Consider the following 20,201-nt stretch of genomic DNA (forward strand, 5'->3'; position numbering starts at 1 on the left):
CTGTAATAATGTAAACATACACACACACACACACACACACACACATATACATATATGAATGAACTTTAAACCTTTATGCCTTCATCAAAATTAACTCAAGCTGGGCACCAGTGGATTACATTTGTAATCATAGTGACTCCGGAGCCCCAAGACCTAGAAAATCTCCATTTGAAGCCAGTATGGATGGAAAAGTCTGATAGATTGCATTTCCAATCAGCCAGCAAAGTGCCAAACTGAACATGTAGTAGAGTGCCAGCTGTGAGCAAGAATGTAAGGCCCTGTGTTCAAGCCCGCATTACCTCCCCGTCAACTCAGAATGGGGTTGTAGGCTTAAACATAAAATGTAAGCCTGTGTAGAAAACTGGGAGCCAGTGGCTCATGCCTGTAATCCTAGCTGTTGTGGAGTCTGAGACCTTGGAGGATTCCAGTTCAGAGATAGCTCAGCAGAAAAGTCTATGAGCTTCTGTCTCCAGCTAACCAGCAGAATCCTTGACTAGATATGTGATTCAAATGTTACAGTACCAGCCATGAGCAAGAAAGCCTAGCAAAAGCTCAGAGTCCTAAATTCAATTCCCAGGACCAGCACCAGAACAACAAAAAAAAAAATGATTTGGAGATTCATGAACATATTGTCTGTTTTTCTTCTTTAGTGATATTCAAGTCTTTTGCCTATTTTATTGTTTTTTTGTTACTGAATGCAGAATTTCTTAATAATCTAGACACAAGCCATTTGTCATGCATACATATGCAACAGATATTTCTACTGTTCCATCATTTGTCTTTTTTTTTTTTCTCTTTGTCAGTCATGGGGCTTGAACTCTTGGCTTGGGTGCTGTCCCAAGTTTTCAGCTCAAGGCTAGTGTTCTGCCACTTGAGCCACAGCACCACTTCCAGTTTTCTGGTGGTTAATTGGAGATAAGAGTCTCATGGACTTTCCTGCCCAGGCTGAATTTGAACCTCGATCCTCAGATCTCAGCCTCCTGAGTAGCTAGGATTACAGGCGTGAGCCACTGGTGGTGGGCTATCACTTGTCTTTTTAAAATTTTGTTTTATTTATTTGTATGAGATGAAGTCTCTCTGTGTTGCCCAGGCTGGTCTTGAACTCCTGGGCTCAAGTGATCCTTCCTCATCAGCCTCCCCAGTAGCTGGGATTACTTTTTTCTTTTCTTTTTCCTTTTCTTTTCTTTTCTTTTCTTTTCTCTCTCTCTCTCTCTCTCTCTCTCTCTCTCTCTCTCTCTCTCTCTCTCTCTCTCTCTCTCTCTCTCTCTCTCTCTCTCTCTCTCTCTCTCTCTCTCTCTCTCTCTCTCTCTCTCTCTCTCTCTCTCTCTCTCTCTCTCTCTCTCTCTCTCTCTCTCTCTCTCTCTCTCTCTCTCTCTCTCTGTACCAGTCTTGGAGGCCTGGGTGCTATCCCTGAGCCTCTTTGTGCTCAAGGCTAGTGCTCTACCACTTGAGCCACAGTACCACTTCTGGCTTTTTCTGAGTAATTTATTGGAGATTAAGAGTCCCATGGACTTTCCTGCCCAGGCTGGCTTCCTCAGATTTTAGCTTCCTGAGTAGCTAGGATTACGGGCATGAGCCTATGCCTGGTGATTACAGGCATTTAACACCATACCTGGCTTTCTTTTCATTTTCTTAATGATGTTTGATCAGCAGAAATTTTTTTATTTCTCCAGGCACCAGTGTCTCACATCTGTTACCTTAGCTACTCAAGAGGCCACCTTAAAGCCAGTGGAGGAAGACTAATAGGAGAGAGTCCTTTCTCCAATTAGTCAGTGAAACGTCAGAAGTGGAGATGTGGATCAAGTGGTAGAGCACCATACTGGAGCAGAAAAGGCCAAGTGAGAGCATGAGATCCTGAGATCAAAGCCTCAGTTTACCAGCAAAAGGGAGAGAGAAAGAGAGCAGGGAAAGGGAAGGAAGAAGGGAGGAAGAAACGAAGGAACGAAGGGAGGAAGATTTTTAATTTCAATAAAACCAATGTATCAATGTTATCTGTTTTGAGTAATGCTTTTTTTTACAAAGAACATTTTAATTATTTATTTACACATAATTGAAAGTGATGTTACAGTGCATAAGTTATTTACAACTGTGCAGTAATGTGTTACGAAATAAATTATCTAGAAGGCAGCAAAAGTACATTGTGAATGTATATAAAACTGTACAGCGTTTGCAGATACACTATAGGACTCTATAGTGTTTCAAGTTACGTTCTCAGAAAGAGAAACAAAATGCCCAAGATTAAAGGAAAAAATATACAAACCACGTGGATTTGACTCCATTAAAGACACTATTGGAGAGTGTGTCCTAGCTGTGTCCCTCTTGGGTGGGCCCTGACAGCCACCAGCATCCCAGTGTCCCAGCTTGCCCCGAGGACCTCCATGGGATAGCGTTCTCCTGCCCCTCCAACCTGGAGGTCACTGTGTGAGGTGGACTTTTGTGTTCCAAGAAACATTTGCCTATCCTGAAGTTGGAAATACATCTCCTATATTTTCCTCTAGAAGTTCTAGACTTCTATGTTGAGGTCTACAGTCAGTGTTGAGTTAGTTTTTGTATATGGTATGAGGTATGAATCAAAGTTCATTTTTTTCCACATGGCTATCAACTCGTTACTTGAGAATATCAAGTATTTTTTTGCTGAAAAACTTTATTATATTGTACTAATCCTTTGTCAAAACTCACTTGAGGGTATATATGAGGCTCTAATTTTCTTTTTTTGTTGGTGTTGTGAAAATACTGTACAGAGGGTTACAATTACATGGGCAAAATAATGAGTATATTTCTTATCAAGCATTGTTGCCTCCTCCTTTGTTTCCCCTTCCCATCTCCCACCCCCCCTCACACTGACTCACCCCCACCCCTCGAGGCTCTAATTTTCTTATGATAGTAACATGCTGTCTTAAGGCAGAGGTGTTGAGAATGTATGTTCTATATTTTTTGGCATCTAGAACTCAGGGTCTATTGCTACCCCTCTACCACTTGAGCCATGCCTCCAGTCCTTTTTTGCTTTAGTTTATTTTCCAGATAGGGTCTTGCACTGCTTGCCCCAGGGAACCTCAGACTATGATCTTCCTTCTTTTACCTTCTGACTACCTGGCATTACAGGTGTAACCCACCATGCTCACGTTTGCAAGTCTGTCTGACATTTACTGGGGCTGACCTAGAGCTGAGATCCTCCCATCTCCAACTCTTACATAGTTAGGATTATATTCTTTTTCTATTTTTTTTTAAGAATGTTAAATTCCACTGTAGTAGGCAGTTAAACTACTGGCATACCCTTTGGTTCCTGTCAGACTTGCTTTTATTCTAACGATTTGAAGTAGACTAAACATCCTGTTTGAATCTTAGTGTGAACCACCATATTGGGCTGGAATTCCTTAGCTCTGTGTGACTTCTTAATACCACCTTTTAGTTCTTAGCCTTATAGTGGGCAATCTCTACTAAGGCTAATGAAGTCTTGCCCTGTGCGTGTGCCCACCCTGCCTTCAGCCAAGAGACTGCCCTATGCTGAGTAGTCCTCCTGCTCTGTCAGTTCAGGTCCCTTTCCTGACAAAGCCAGCCTTTTCTATAACACACAACTCCAGTCTGTCTATTCAGGGACATGACATTCCTCTTTGCCTCCATCTCCATTTTCCACCATAAAGAAGTGCCCCCAGGATAACAGCCTGGGCATTGATGACACTCACTGCCTAAGTGAGCTCTTGAGCATTTACTTTATTTGTCCAGCTCTGCAGTTGTGTATGGCAAGGGGGAGATCGTATTTCTAGGTATTCTGTCATGGCCTAAAGTGGAAGTTAGTTCATTTTGGGCATGTTTTTTGATAGCTATGGAACATCTAAGTAGAGATGCCAACAGACAATTGGGAATGCTCCTGTGGGGCATCAAAAGACACTTGAGGCTGGAAATTCAGGCTTTGTAGCCATGCATTTACAGTAGTAGTTAAAAAGCCAGAGAAGGGATGTGATTGCTCAGCTACAGAATAAGTAGAGAATGGGTAAAAAACAAAAAACAAACAAACAAAAAAACATTTTTTCTCAGCTGCCTCTAGTGGCTGAGTGTGTGCTCATGCATGAGGCCTTGAGTTCAGTCTCTGTTACCACCGAAATAATAAGACAAAAGGACATTTTTCTCTTTAAAAGATTGAAAAAGTATAGCTTAAAAAAGAAGTCCAGGCACCTGTGATCCCAGCACTCAGGAGACCAAGTCTGGCCTCCCGTACAGCTGAGGACTGATTAAAATCTCACTTGGATGCCTATTACAACAACAAAAAAATACCCGGTAGCTGAGAGAGCGTCTAGCAAGCCCCAGGCCTTGAGTTCAAGCCTAGTACCAAGAAAGGAAGAAGGAAGGAAGGAAGGAAGGAAGGAAGGAAGGAAGGAAGGAAGGAAGGAAGGAAGGAAGGAAGGAAGGAAGGAAGGAAGGAAGGAAGGAAGGAAGGAAGGAAGGAAGGAAGGAAGGAAGGAAGGAAGGAAGGAAGGAAGGAAGGAAGGAAGGAATCAGTCAATCTACTTGCCCAGTCTATATTACTAGTCTGTGAGTTAAAGCCACCTCAGTCTTGAGGAAGCTGAGCACATTCCAGATATGTAGATTTCTTGGGCTTAGGTAACCGGTAAGTATGAACTCTGTTGGCATAAAACAGGAAAGCTAAAGCCCTGAAGAGGGTTAGAGTCCACTCTGTTTTTGTAGTTCTGTAGGGCTTCCGACTTAGAAGTTCTCTGGGGCATCTTACTCAACCTTCTTGTGTTTTAGGTTTGGGAAATTGATTTTCTTAAATGACAGGGAGCTAAAGATGTTGCTAAGTGGTAGAGCATTGGCCTAGAATATATGAAGCCCTGAGTTCGGTCTTCAGCACTCCAGAAACTTAAGTGAATTTTAACCAGGTATAGAGAACAGAAAATGTATGTAACCAGTTTATGCCAAAAGAAAGATTTATTATTATAAGACTACAGAGTTTGATAGCACTCAAAAGGCAAAAAGAAAGCTGAATGTAAGAGTAGACTAGGGCTTTGACCTGCTGAGAAACTGGGATACCACTTACTTGTTCCCTATTCTCTTATTCTGTGTGTCTGATTCAATCTTCTCCTAGTGCAAATCAGTTTCTGCTCTTCTCCCAGGGGAAAGTGATCACTATTAACTATTCCTGAGTTTATAGTTTTTGAAAGAAGCATTCATTCCCCATTATTCAAGAAGGAAGCCAGCCTGGTACTCGAATAGTACCAGGATAAGGTCTCAGTAGCCCACTGGAATCCATTGTAACCAATCACTTGCAGTCCAGAGGTTGGAGTATCTGTTTTTTCAATGCACACAACTTCAGGAAGCCCTCCCTCTATATAAATCATGTGGTATAAATAGTTACTAGTGGGAATGCTATTTTCCAGAGACAACAAGGAGGCAGATGGCTGGGCAGCCAGCCTAGTAGATGTTTAGAAGCACTAGGATTACATCAGTGACAAGTAGCGAGCCAGAACTAAAACCCATGAACTCTTTCCGGGACTACCCCACTGGGGAACAGTAGCAGTTACTTATCTAGGAATGAGGAGAGACAGACACTCAATTTGCATTCATACTGATATGGTAATAGTCTCTAGGGAGTCAAGCACAATCAATCTAGACTCTAGAACCATCACAGCTAAAAGTGGGCTCAAAAGTGAGCTATGAATCCCTCCTGAGTAGATTCCACGACATCTAGAAGCATCAGAACTCAGTACTTCTAGAACACAGGATTACCTTTTGTCTTTTAATTTTTATCTCCCTTCTACTTGGCTCTCATATCAAAAGATAGGAAACCTGGCTGCCAGGAGTTCTGGGGTTCTGTCCTTAGAGTATCTGACCAAAGAGAAAAGAGCCTTCCCTATTCGTGCCAGGCAGAAAAATCTGAAAGTAGCTGATTGAGGGGATCGCGTGCGCTGATTGGTTGAGCCTTGTTTGTTTATTCATCTTTGGGGTCAGGAGGTAGTGGGCATTTGTAGACGGGTGATGGTAAGCAAGCAGGATAGACAGAATCCTGTTTTGTGTCTTTCTCCCAGGAAACCATGGAGGCTGGTGGCCTCCCACTGGAGCTGTGGCGTATGATCTTAGCCTACCTGCACCTTCCTGACCTGGGCCGCTGCAGCCTGGTTTGCAGGGCCTGGTATGAACTGATTCTCAGTCTCGACAGTACTCGCTGGCGACAACTATGTCTGGGTTGCACCGAGTGCCGCCACCCCAACTGGCCTAACCAGCCTGATGTGGAGCCTGAGTCTTGGCGAGAAGCTTTCAAGCAGCATTACCTTGCCTCCAAGACCTGGACCAAGAATGCCCTGGATTTGGAATCCTCTGTCTGCTTTTCTCTGTTCCGTAGAAGAAAGGAGCGACGCACGCTCAGTGTTGGTCCAGGCCATGAGTTTGACAGCCTGGGTAGTGCCTTGGCCATGGCCAGCCTGTATGACCGAATTGTACTATTCCCGGGTGTGTACGAAGAACAAGGTGAAATCATCCTGAAGGTACCCGTGGAGATTGTGGGCCAGGGGAAGTTGGGTGAGGTGGCCCTACTAGCCAGCATTGACCAGCACTGCTCAACCACACGCCTGTGCAACCTGGTCTTCATGCCAGCCTGGTTCTCACCCATCATGTACAAGGTGAGTGTCCACCATCAAGAAAGTACCTTCCAAGCCTGAGCCCAGGAGCTTGGCTTCTCTTCTTGGGTTCCCTTGTCTGGTGGGCATTGAGAGTTTAGTGGTTATTTCTATATACACACTTCTCTGAGGCAACGAGTTGAGAAATAGCCATAGGGATCAGTAGAGTATGAAACTGCGCTTTACTCCTGTCAAAGCTGTGTTAGTGTGTCAGTGGCTCACACCTGTAATCCTAGATATTCAGGAGGCTGAAGTCTGAGATCTGACTGTCCAAGCAGACAAATCTGAGAGACTCTTATCTCCAATTAACCAGTAAAAAGCTGGAAGTGGAGGTGTGGTTCAAGTGGTAGAGCCCCGGCCTTGAGAGGAAAAAGCCCCAGAACTGGCAAAACAAAACCCGACTGGAGCTATAAATAGTGCATATCATTGGGGTCTAGGTTCTGGGAGCATGTAGCTCCCAGTAAAACACACTGGCTGCTGAAAGAGGTAACCAGGGAGACAGGAGGCTGTGCTGAAGTGTCTTCAGCATGTGAGCCCCACCCCATGTGGGGTTGAAGAAGACAAGTGTTCTTCTGAGATTAGCTACTTCTCAGAGGTACCTGGAGAGTGCATAAGAAAACCCAGTCCTTTCATGAACACAGAGCAGATGTGTTCAGAAGTAAGCATGTAATCAAAGCATTGGTAGATCCTGACAGAAAAATCTAGAGCTTCTAATTGCCCAGAAGCTGACTGCAGTATTTGGATTATGTGCCTGTTCAGGAAAAATTACATTGCCACTATTACTTCCAATAACAACTTAGGTTTGCAACGAACATCTTACCACCAGTTATTTGTGATCACTTAATGTGTGCCAGGCATGTGCCTTACAGATGTTTTCTCATTATTCCTTTCTACCACTGCCTGAGATGCATAGTAGTAATGTCTGATGGTATAAGTGAGAAGAACAAGGCTCAATAAGAGCAAGTGCTGTGTGTGTCAGGGTCTCAGATTTAGTAAGGTGTTTATAATCTAGATGGCCTTCCATCTGTGACCTCATTTGATCCGCTCAATGAACTTTGGTGAACAAAGTACAAGTGGAGTCCCTATTGTGCTGGTGAGGGGCACTAAGGGAGAGCAATACTAAGTAACCTTTTCAGATGGGTAATTAGTGGTGTTAGAGCTCAAATCTAGGCCTTCTGATCTAAGCACTTAAAAATTACATCGTGCTGGGTTCCTCTGAAACTTAAAAGCCTGCATTTTATGTAGAATATGTATTAGAAGGATGAATGAGCTTTTTTTTTCTTCTTGCTACAGACCTAGGAGACTTCATTTCTCAAAAACAAAAAAGTATTCCAGACCTTTTATAATACATTTACTTAGAGTAATATGTGCATTTGAGTCTCTGCTTCCCCTCAAAAGCACAGCTGTAGCTCCTAAAGGGAGGGACCTGGCCTGAGGCATCTTTGTGACTCTCCATCTGGTGTAGTGTTTGGCATATATTTGTGCTCAATCCACAACTGTCTTCTAACTTAAAAAGGCACATGGGCGTGGGATGACCTTGTGGGGGAAAAAAGGCCAGTGTAATTTCATAGCAGTTGTCAGTGATTTGGGAGGAAAATCCTAGCAGTGGCTCTGTATCTCCAGAGATCTGGCCTTTATCTTTAGACAGGACCAAGGAAAGAGAACATGGACTGAAGTGTCAGCAAGAAAAAGGTAGGTTAGCTATAAGGAAGAACTTAGGCCAAGAGGAGTGGAGCTATAGGAAGAAGCTTTCAAGAGAACTCATAACTAGAGAATATTAAAAAACTCTTCCAGGAATAAATGTGCTCAGATTATTAAATAGGATTGTAAGATGCTCATTTTATGGTTCAAGTGCATCTGATTGAATTTGTGTGGAATCTAAAATTTTTTTTTCAGGAATGTTGAGCAATTGGGTCATTCAAAGCTTGTCTTTCACTCAGGCTAAATCCAAGAGACCCAGATAAATTATGAATTTAGTGCTTCCCCATCCCCAGTCTCTTAGGAGCTCTCTGTTCCTTGTGTCTGTGACCTTGGAAATAATAGCTAACTTTTACTGAGTACAAACTTTATTCCTGGCACTACATTCTGTGCTTTTTCTTTTCTGGTGCCACTGGGATTTGAACTCAGAGCCTCTACTACTGAGCCGTTATCTCCAGCTCTACTTCCTATTGGTAATTTTTGAGATAGGGGTTTGTTTCCTGTCATTTATGGAATGACATGACAGTGTGCTTCACTGTATGTAGTTTCTCTGCACTGAGATGGAGTCTAAAGGGCTTTTCTGCCTGGGCTTGGGCTCTCACCAGTCTCAGCCTCCCATGGAGCTTAGGATGACAAGCACACCTCACTGTGCCCAGCATTGGACTAAAGAAGGGTCTTGCGCTTTTCTGCCAGAACTAGCTTTGATCTATGATCCTCCAGTCTCAGCCTTCCAAGTAGCTAGGATTTTAGACATGAGCCACTAGTATCTATCTGAGTTTTATGCTTTATTAATTAGTAAACCTCATGCTGCAGACTAGGAAACTGAGGCTTAGATAGATGAGGTCATTTATACTGGGAAGTGCCCTTGAGAAAGACAAAGGTCAAGTCTCTCCCATATGGTCCTCCCCAGAGCCTGTGCTCTTAACCACTTCTTAATGGCCATGGCAGCATCCCTCACCTCCTCTCTTCAGGATGCAGCCTGCTATCTTTTGCCGTGTCTCCACTGCATACCAGTAGTTGCATAGAGTGGCCTCTCCCCATATCTTTAGGACTGCCTGTCCCCTCTTGGCTTAGCCTGTCTCCCCTCTGCCTGCAATCACATTATGCATGGGCCAGTCCGAGTTCAGGCAGCTAGCTCTGTGGTGGGCTGGGGCTGCAGGCTCCTGGAAGACAGGACTGTGGGCCAAGAGAAAACATGCATAAAGCGAAAGCACTTTGCAAGGGTGAGAGCTAGAGACATTTCTGCACATGATTTAACCCGTTCTTGCTAGAACCCAGTGACTGAGTGGGGACATCACACACACACACACACACACACACACACACACACACACACACACACACACACACACACACACACACACACACACACACACACACACACACACACACACACACACACACACACACACACACACACACACACACACACAACCCTTTTGAAGGCTTGGTAAAATCCAGCTCATATCCCACCTACTTGTGTTTGTAAAAATCCGTAGCTCTTGTGTGCATCTTTGATTAATTTGTCTCAAAGACTTACAAACAGGTACAAAAACTAAATCTCCTTTGTAACCAAGAACTCATTCAGTTTTGATACATGTAAGAAGGAATAAATAATTCTTCCAATAGTTTGAAGTGATGGGGTTATTAATACCCATTCAGGTTGGCTCTAAGAATAAAGTTGATCATTTAAAAGCAAAAAAAAAAAAGAAAATCTGAAGTGTTCCCAACCACATGGTTTCCCCTGAGTGACTCCTGCTCCACCTCTTTCCTGTGTGATTGTGTGTCAGTTCCGTTTCACCCAGCATCAGCTGCTATATCTCCCCCCACCCATGTTCTGGAAAGGCATGCATTGTCATCAAGCATTTCATAGCAGGTCAGGTAGCTCCCACTTCTCCCCAGTTCCCTTGGGCACCAGCTGACTCCCATACCCTGTGGAGTAGGGCAGAAAATCAGTGGAACATGTGAGCTTTTCCTGCCTGCCCTCCTTTAAGAGCAGCTTGAGTGCTGACAGCACACAAACGTTAGCTCTCAGCCAAGTGCCAGTGGCTCATGCCTGTAATCCTTTCTACTTAGAAGGCTTAGATCTGAGGATCATGGTTCAGTGCCAGTCAGGGAAGGAAAATCCATGAGACTCTTATCTCCAATAAACTACCCAAAAAAGCCTGAAGTAGAGGTGTGGTAGAACACCAGCCTTGAACCAAAAAAAAAAAAAAAAGCTCAGGGACAGTGAATGAATGCCCAAACCCTGAGTTCAAGTCTAAGGAGGTCATAAAAGAAAAAAATTACCTCTCTCATGGTGTCTTCTCTTCTTCCAGACCACATCAGGTCATGTCCAGTTTGACAACTGCAATTTTGAGAATGGACACATCCAGGTCCATGGCCCCGGGACCTGCCAGGTGAAGTTTTGCATCTTCAAAAACACCCACGTCTTCCTGCATAATGTGCCCCTGTGTGTCCTGGAAAATTGTGAATTTGTGGGCAGTGAAAACAACTCAGTGACAGTTGAGGGTCACCCATCAGCAGATAAGAACTGGGCCTATAAGTATCTGCTGGGGCTTGTCAGATCCTCTCCCAGCTTGATCCCCAAAGAGGACACAGACTTTTTAATGTCCCTGGACCTGGAGAGCCGCGACCAGGCCTGGAGCCCAAGGACCTGTGATATTGTCATCGAGGGCAGCCAAAGCCCCACCAGCCCAGCCTCCAGCTCCCCAAAACCAAGCTCCAAGGCTAGTTCCCAGGAGGCTGAAGTGGGCAGCGATGCAGAAAGGGTGGCCCAGACCCCAGACAGCAGCGATGGAGGCCTGAGTCCCAGCGGTGAGGGTGAGGAGGAGGATGAAGAACAGCTCACGTACAGACTGTCCTACCAGGTACAGGGCCCACGTCCTGTCCTGGGAGGTTCCTTTTTAGGCCCACCACTGCCAGGAGCCTCCATTCAGCTACCCAGCTGCCTGGTGCTGAACTCACTGCAGCAGGAGCTACAGAAGGACAAGGAGGCCATGGCGCTGGCCAGCTCCGTGCAGGGCTGCCTCATCCGCAAGTGCCTCTTCCGGGACGGGAAGGGAGGCGTCTTTGTCTGCTCCTATGGCCGGGCCAAGATGGAAGGAAACATCTTCCGCAACCTGACTTATGCAGTGCGGTGTATACATAACAGCAAGGTACTGTTCTAATCGTGGACATAGTAGATTGACCCAGGCATCCCTGGGTCACCTGGAGCATGATGATTAGCTGTTAAGAGGGCTCCTGAGATTTATAGATAGAGAGGGTGTCATAGGATGTTTTGGGGTGTGTGTGTGTGTGTGTGTGTGTGTGTGTGTGTGTGTGTGTGTGTGTGTGTGTGTGTGTGTGTGTGTGTGTGTGTGTGTGTGTGTGTGTGTGTGTGTGTGTGTGTGTGTGTGTGTGTGTGTGTGTGTGTGTGTGTGTGTTGTTATAGTAGGGGTTGGAACCTAGGACCTGACACGTGCCTAGTAAGTGCTCTACCACTTGAACTAAGCCCTCAGATCCTTTGTTTATATTTTGTTTGCTTAAGAGCCTTGCTAACTTTGCCCAGGCTTGTCTTCAGCTCTTGATCCTCCTGAGTAGCATTTTGCTTGTGTGTGTCTGTGTGTGTGTGTGTGTGTGTACTGATACTGGGGGCTTGAATTCAGAGCCTGGGTACTGTTCCTGAGCTTCTTTGCTCAAGGCTAGTGTTTTACCACTTGAGCCATTTCTGGCTTTTTTGGTGCTTAATTGGAGATGAGAGTCTTACAGATTTTCCTGCCTAGGCTAGTTTTGCACCACAATGCTCAAATCTCAGCCTCCTGAGTAGCAAGGATTGTAGACGGGAGCTACTGGTGCCTGGCATTTTAAAAATAATTTTTAAAGCTTATTAACACTTTGCTTCATGTTCATCATCTGACTTGGACAGGATAGAAATTATTCTTCCCATTTCATAGAAAAGGAAACAGGCCCAAAGAGGGAAGGTATCTTACTCAGGGTCACACAGAAAGTTTGAGGGGAATAGTGTTCTAGAGCTCAGGACTGTGTCTGTATTCACTATGCTGCTTCTCAGACATGCTGTGCATGTCCTAGTAGAAGAAATAAGACAAGATTCAGGGAGACATGATCACTGTTTCACCTCAGGTTCAAGTGGTATAGCTGAGAAGGCTTTTGAGAAGAAGAGCTATCTGTGCTGAGTAAATAAGTAGAGGCCCAGGGAAAATGGGCCCTATGTGATGGAAAGGGGACCCACAATATATGCAGTGAGCCATTCCAGCAGCAGGAATGTCCTGTGCTGGGCTTGGTTGTAGTGTTGCCTTCACCTGTGTTAGTGGGGACAGGTTGAAAGATGAAGCAACAAAAGGTGAGCAGGTGCCACCTCGCCCGGGGCCTGGAAAGGTGGACCTTATGTTAAGAGCAACCCAGAGATGTGATTAACACCTTGGCTCTGGGCAGGCATTCTGGGTATGGCAAGACAAACTGCAATTCCACTAATGATTGGTACCAGGAAGGAGGGCTCTGAAGGGAAAGACAGGCCTTACAGAAGAGAGCTTGGCACAGCACTTTGGTTCTCTGTTGCTGTGAACAGTACCTCTCCTCCTGGCAGAGGACGTGAGCATTCCTGTCTGGCCTTTCTCACTGGGGCTGAGGGCCTGGTGCCATGGTGTTGGCAGAAGTATTCAGGAAGCTAAAGGGCACGGTGCAGATGTCAAACGTGGATCTTACAGGCTTCTAGAATAGTTAGTAACAGTTACACTTTATTTCCATATTACCCAGCCCACTTCCAAAAGGGATTTTTAGGTAATGTTACTCTTAAGATTGTGCTATAAACAGAAAAGAGAAGGTCAAATAAAAGGATAATGGGCAGGGAAGGAGGGATACCCTGATGGAAGAATCTGCTTTAAGCCCTCAGGGACCACACTCTCCTCCTTGCATAATTATTTAGAATATGGCTTTTCAAGCCAGGCTTCAGTGGTTCAGGCCTGTAATCCTAGCTACACAGGAGGCTGAGATCTGAGCATCATGTTCGAAGCCAGCTTGAGAAGGAAAATCCGTGAGACTCTTTTATCTCCAATAAACTACTCAGAAAAAGCCAGAAGTGGTGCTGTGGCTCTTGAGCAGAAGAAGCCCAACGACAGCACCCTGAGTTCAAGCCGCAGGACCACAAAAGGAAAAAAGAATAAAGAATATTTTCAGCCAGGCTTGGTGGAGCATGCCTATAATCCTAGCACTTGAATGACAGGCCAGGAGGATGACAAGGCTGAACCCAGACTGAGTTACATAGTGAAATCCTGTCTCAAAAACAGGAAAAAAAAAAAAGAGAAGAAGAAGAAGAAAGAAGGGCTAGGATTATAGCTCAGTGGTAAAGTGCTTGCCTAGAATACACAAGCCACAGCTTGATTCCCAAGCCTCCCTCCCCACCCCCTTCAAAAACAAAAAACAAACAAACACAGCTAAAGAATTGGCCTTGGTTTCTTTTTTCTTTTTCTTTTTTTTGTAAGTCATGGGGCTTGAACTCTGGGCCTGGGTGCTGTCCTTCAGTTCTTCAGCTCAAGGCCAGCACTGTACCACTCAAGCCACAGCACCACTCCAGCTTTCTCTGTTTATGTGGTGTTGAGGAATTGAACCCAGGGCCTCATGCAGGCAAGGCAAGCACTCTACCACTGAGCCACCTTCCCAGCCCAGCCTTGATTTCTTAAGTGGAAGAATGATGGGAGGGAGAAGAGTTCCCGTGTGCTTGGTGTTTGCCGGGACAGGTGAGCTTTAGAAAAGATCTATCCTAAGTGGAAGGGATAGATCTGGATCTGGATCCACTAAAAATAGCTGCATCTTTGATCCCCTGTGAAGTCTTCATGCAACCTCAGTGCATGAAGTTTGAAGTCCCCAGTACCCATTTCTGTAAACATCCTTTCCATCCATCCTTCAGTTATGTGGCCTGGGCTCAGGGCCAAGCTTCAGTCTGGGTTTTGGTAAAGCCTCATCAGGAGACTGGTTGGTAATGAGCCCATAGGGTGCTCTGCCAGGAGAGACCCTGTGCTCTGGAGCACACAATGGGAAGGTAGATGCCACAGAGGTTCCCTTCTCATCTGTGGGTGAACTGGAGGTGAACTTTACCAGATGGTAAGGTCTCAAGTGTTCCCCCATTGGTTGCTAACAAAACCGTGACAGCAAAATAAATGGCTTTCCCTTGTCCACTTAGATTGTCATGCTCAGGAACGACATTTATCGCTGTCGAGCGTCAGGCATTTTTCTTCGCTTGGAGGGAGGAGGCTTGATCGCAGGCAACAACATTTACCACAATGCGGAAGCTGGTGTTGACATTCGGAAACGGTCCAACCCACTCATTCTGGTACTTTTTCCTATCTTCTTTCCTTCTTCAGGATGGCTCCATTAAGGTTGCCATCTTGGGCTGGGAATGTGGCTTAGTGGTAGAGAGTTCTTGCCTAGCATGCATGAAGCCCTGGATTCGATTCCTCAGTACCACAAACAGAAAAGGCCAGAAGTGGGTCTGTGGCTCAAGTGGTAGAGCACTAGCCTTGAGCACAGAGAAGCTCAGGGATAGTTCTAGCCCTGAGTTCAAGCCCCAAGACTGGCAAAAAAAAAAAAAGGAAAGAAAGGAAGAAAGAAAGAAAGAATGAAAGAAAGAAAGAAAGAAAGAAAGAAAGAAAGAAAGAAAGAAAGGAAGGAAGAAAGGAAGAAAGAAAGGAAGAAAAGAAAAAAAGGCTGCCATCTTGAATTTATGTACTTCCAGTTTATAAGTGAATCTTGCCCTTTTTTGTGTCCTCATGACTTTCTCTTCCATACATTAATAATGACTGTGGGCAAGTCACTTCCTATGGTCTTCCCATCATTAAAGAGGAGGTAGACAGGGAAATTTCACAGGGCCCTCCTTCAGCCCTGATATGTGGTTGGTTTTAAGTACCATAAGAATCAACATACAGGGTTGAGTGCAGTGGCTCATGCTTGTAATCCCAGTTCCTTATGAGGCAGAAGAAAGATTGAGTCTGAGATTTTTCCCCTTGTAATTTGCCCCTAGTAAAAATGTGAAATCCTAACTTGTAGCAAAAAGGGCTGGAAGTGTGGATCAAGTGGTAGACTGCCTGCTTAGCAAGTGTGAAATGCTGAGTTCAAACCCTAGTACTGCCCCAAAATAAAACAATAAAGACATGATGTCTTCCCTAAAAGACATTTGGTCTTAAAATCAAAATGAAACCCTACCTACTTAGCCCATTCTTCCTATAAGGAGGACACACAGGGTATTTTGTCCTGAAGATTATTTGTCTCATGGGCCTGTAAGGGTGTATTTAGCTTGCTGTTACACCAATGTAAGCCTGCTTAAGATCGTAAACTGTGTGACAGGGGGCATGAGAGACCACCATTTCCTCAGAGTCAGATTTCTAGAAACAGGGAAATTATAGGTCTTGGATAAAATAAGACCCTCCCCCAGTAAGCCAGATACTTTACTAAGCCCTTTGTACATGTTTACCTAATTATCCTTCACCCATGGGAAATAGGACAGTGACTGCCCCCATTTACAGGTATAGGCATTGGGAACAAAGAGGTTAAAAACCTTGCCCAGCTCCATGTGGCTGGTGACACGTGGGATTTGAATGCAGGTGGTCTGACTCAGGGTTGTTCTTCCTTGCCTGTCCTCTCTTGACTGGCCATGCAAATATAGAGAAAGGAAAAGTTCCCAACTTAAAAAAAAAAGCCTCACCTACCCAGTGCCCTCTTCCATGGCAGGGAGCTGCAAGGCTATTGTCATTCCCCCATTTTCAGGAAGAGGAGGACAGCCATGTGACAGTGTGGTTCCCACAGTGTCCATCCTGGCCCAGTCATGTGGACAGTGATGGAGCCTTCTGCTTCTCACCAGCATGCCTGACCTGTCTTCCATAGTGTCTCACTTCTACTTGCAGTGTAACCAGATCCACCATGGCCTTCGTTCTGGCATTGTTGTCCTTGGCAATGGGAAAGGCATCATCAGAAACAACCAAATCTTTTCAAATAAAGAGGCTGGCATTTACATCCTGTACCATGGAAATCCAGTTGTAAGGTAGGTGCCCAGATTATCTGGCTGTGCCATGATCCCTTCTCCCTGTTCTCATCTGTTTCCCCACTCTCTGTGTATGTTCCATTTGAAAATACGTTTGTGCACAACTGTACAGATTTCAGCAGAGACCTTACACTCTAATTCCACCCTAATAACACAACTGCTCTGGTGCTTCTGCCTTCTTTTTGCATTACCTGTTGTGTTGGCATTCTGTTCAGCAAACCACTGCATACTCTTAACAGGGATGACAAAGGTACAGGGGTGGTCTCTGCTCTCTAGGAGCTTATTTTAGCCTGGAAGACATCCACGCACAGAAATACCATAAGACAGGAGTAAAATCGGGATTTCCACTCACATGCCAACCCCAGGCAGTTGAGAGTGACCACCTGGGATGCTATGTTAAAATCCACATGCTTCCTCTGAAAACAGGCTATGACTCATAGTGATCTAAACTGTAGTGAGAAGAACAGTGTTCTCTATCTACCAGACCAGCTATGATATGGGACAGGGTGTGACAGACACCATCAGGTGATGTCAAGAGAAGAAGATCATTCTGACTAGGAGGATATGGGTAGGAAAGCCTTGTGTCTGAGGTGGATTTGAACTTTGAAATATGGGAAGCAAGCTGGGCACTGGTGGCTCATACCTGTAATCATAGCTACTCAGGAGGCTGAGATCTGAGGATTGCGGTTGAAAGCCAGCCTGGGCAGGAAAGTCCATGAGAGTCTTATCTCTAATTAACCACCTGAAAACCAGAAGTAGTACTGTGACTCAAAGTAGTAGAATGCTAGACTTGAACAAAAGAGCTCAGGGACAGAGCCCAGGCACTGAGTTCAAGCCCAATGACCAACAACAACCAAAAGCAAACATGGGAAGACTCAAACTCTCATGAAATTGGAGGTGGGCATTCCTAGGAAAAGAAATGACATGAGCAAACAAAGTAGAGCCCAGCAGATCCAGGAGTGAGCAGTCTACTGTGGCTTGAGGGGTGGGGGTGGAGGGGGAATAGAATATTTTTTTATTGAAACTGTCCCTGAAAGTCTTGGATTCTATGATGACTTTAACATGACTTTTTATACCCATGTGGCAGCGTCTCTGCCATGCAGCATAGTGGAAATGAAGGTAGAAAAGAAGGCTTGAGGCTGGGCACAGATTGCTTACCCCTACAATCCTAGCTACTTAGGAAGCTGAAACCTGAGGATCACCATTCAAAACTAGCCCAACTAGACAAATTTGTGAGATTCTTATCTTGAATTAACTGGCAAAAAGCCAGAGTTGGAGGCATAGATCAAGTGGTAGATCAAGAAGCACCAGCCGTGAGTAAAAAAGTTGAGCAAGATTGAGAGATCCTGAGTTCAAGTACAGGCATGGCCATACCCCTTCCATCCCCACACATGGCCTTATGTCAGCCAAGCTGAGGACAGTGGAGTTGGTTCTGTTGAGATAATGGCGAATCTTTAATAAAGGTTTGAGCTGAAGCCTCACATAGTTGTGCCTGTCTTTAGGACCATAGCTGGCAATTAACCTGCAGTAAGAATGTTCTCAGGTGGTTTTCCTCTGCAATAGTCCATAGAGTATTTTCCAAGTGGTTACATGGCACTTGTATTTACCACTCTGGAAAGTTTCAGAATATTCTGCCATTTGGATACCTCACAGTTTTTTACCCTGTTCTGTTAGTACAAGGCAAATACTTTTCGCTGTTAAAGATAACTTGTGGTCCTGGTGTCCCTTGCAAGTTCTGGAAAACCAACTTTGAGTGAAGACTATCAGCATCGGATCAGTGACATGGTCTTTCACATGTGGCTAGTCACTGTGAGAGAACAGATTGTGCAAACATAGTCACCCTGAGAGGACAGGTTGTGCCTCCTTCTATGAGGCTTGGTGACAAGAGGCAGCGGCCTCAGGGGAGGACACAAAAAAGTCTGAGAGTGGCTGGGAATGTGGCTTAGTGGTAGAGCGCTTGCCTAGCATGCATGAAGCCCTGGGTTCGATTCCTCAATACCATATAAGCAGAAAAGCCAGAAGTAGGACCTATGGTTCAACTAGTAGAGTGCTAGCCTTGAGCAAAAGAAGCCCAAGGACAGTGTCCAGGCCCTGAGTTTAAGCCCTAGGGACTGGCCAAAAAGAAGGAGGGGGAAGAGGAGGAGGAGGAAGAGGAAGAGCAGGAGGAGGAGGAGGAGGAGGAGGAAAGAAGGGAAAGTAGTAGTAATAGTAGTAGTAGTCATCTGAGGCTCCTGAGCTGCATGAATGAGGCGAGGCAAACCCGATTTGCTGCTGGAGTTATAACTAATCACTCCTAAGCAAGCTTAGCATGGCCTCCTAGGATTTCTTCATGCTACCAAGACTTACCTGTGACCATACACCATGGTAACATCTGTTTAAAATGGTGTATATATAGGTAGATGACAGTAAAGAGAAGCCACAGAGAGTTACGTATCATTATACTTACATCCCATAATTGAGAGTTTAGTTTTGGTCAAGCTGCCCCTCTAACTGCTAAGGATTTCTAAGTGCCTGGCTTATAGCACACTGGAACATGTGTTAGTCCTGGGGCATGACGATAGTCCTCTGGTCTCACCTTTATGTCTTGTCCTTCCATTTTAGTGGGAACCACATCTTTAAGGGCCGTGCAGCCGGCATAGCAGTGAACGAGAATGGCAAAGGCCTCATCACAGGTATGTTGGGAATTCCCTAGAGCCACAGCTAGCAGAAGATAACTGACAGCCACACCACGGTCCCCTCGGGTCGCTCCACCACCTTCTACCACTCCTTACCCAGCACATGCCTCCTTCTGTGACTAGGGAGTGGTTCTCAGGGGCATGGGCTCCTTACCGGCCACGTTTCCCAGGAGGAGGGCCTAGCATAGTACAGAGGAGTGTCGGCCTTTACCAGGCCAGGTGCTGAGGCATCCCACTGGGTGGCTCACACCACTCCCTGAAGCACTGAGGCCTGATGACTTGTGTGAATCCTTCCCCTGGGCTGCTACTCGCTCTGGAAATCTGGTCATCCTTGAGGTATCAGCTTGAATGTTACCTCTTCAAAGAAGCCTTCCCTGGCTTCTTCTTATATCATATTCACTTGTTGTACCCAAGACATCTTTATTATGGGACATTTTACTTAATCCCTTTCTGTTTGTTGTCAGTCTGGACTCAAGGCCTTGTGTTTGCTAGGCAGGCACTCTACCCTGTGAACTCCCTGCCCAATATTACTTTAGTGGTTTTTCAGGTATGGTTTCATGTTTGCACCCAAGGCAAGCCTTAGACTTACTTATAGACCCTGCTTATTTAGCTGAGATTATAGGCCTGACCCAAGGCAAGCCTTTCTCAGAAGATGACATGCAAGCCAGAACCTAAAAGATGGGATGAATCCTAAGAAAAGAGCAGGGCCAACAGTGTGAGTAGACGGGCATGCTTGACTGGGGGTAGCTGGTGGGACTACAGTATAGGGAGTTTGGAGCAAAGAACATGAGATAGCGTCACGGAGCAGGAGGGGACCCAACACAAGGGTCTCAGAGTCATTGCACCCAAGCCCAGGGGGCCGAGTATGCTCTGCCACAGTGTTGGAGATAGCAGTGCCCAGGACGACCCTTCTCATCTGTGACTCTTCACCCACTCTCAGGAAAGGAGAGGTTTCCCAGGAGAGAGAAGAGCAGGAAGGTCAGTCAGGGTAGCTACCCAAGCTGTGGAGAAACTTGTGGACTCTTCCTTGGGCTCTAAATGCCAGTTTCTTCTTACTCATCAATTTTAAGGCCACAAGATACAATGAGAGCTGGGGACATGGGAATGCATAAGACAGACACAAACCTTTCCTCCAGAGAAAGCAGATGAGGGTCTGAAACATCAGCCAGCAGACTTGCATCAGGA

General features: G+C 45.4%; 1 protein-coding gene and 1 pseudogene across 4 annotated transcripts in view; both read left to right on the forward strand.

Annotated features, from left to right (window-relative positions):
• Nucleotides 1-20,201, forward strand: part of LOC138807547 (F-box only protein 10) — a 48,543-nt gene that overhangs the window by 20,060 nt on the left and 8,282 nt on the right. For 3 of the 4 annotated variants that reach the window (XM_069993306.1, XM_069993304.1, XM_069993305.1), the window contains exons 2-6: nucleotides 6,024-6,614; nucleotides 10,628-11,467; nucleotides 14,488-14,637; nucleotides 16,205-16,341; nucleotides 18,943-19,013. In XM_069993306.1, the coding sequence (XP_069849407.1) occupies nucleotides 6,030-6,614; nucleotides 10,628-11,467; nucleotides 14,488-14,637; nucleotides 16,205-16,341; nucleotides 18,943-19,013 (1,783 nt within the window). In that variant the 5' untranslated portion in view covers nucleotides 6,024-6,029. The remainder of the gene's footprint in view (nucleotides 1-6,023; nucleotides 6,615-10,627; nucleotides 11,468-14,487; nucleotides 14,638-16,204; nucleotides 16,342-18,942; nucleotides 19,014-20,201) is intronic. The other variant, XM_069993307.1, reaches the window with a different exon arrangement.
• On the forward strand, nucleotides 9,807-9,923 carry LOC138807560 (small nucleolar RNA SNORA40; annotated as a pseudogene).

This window comes from Dipodomys merriami, unplaced genomic scaffold (genome assembly GCF_024711535.1).
Source record: "Dipodomys merriami isolate MVZ:Mamm:240054 unplaced genomic scaffold, mDipMer1.0.p SCAF_420, whole genome shotgun sequence".
Lineage (NCBI taxonomy): Eukaryota > Metazoa > Chordata > Mammalia > Rodentia > Heteromyidae > Dipodomys > Dipodomys merriami.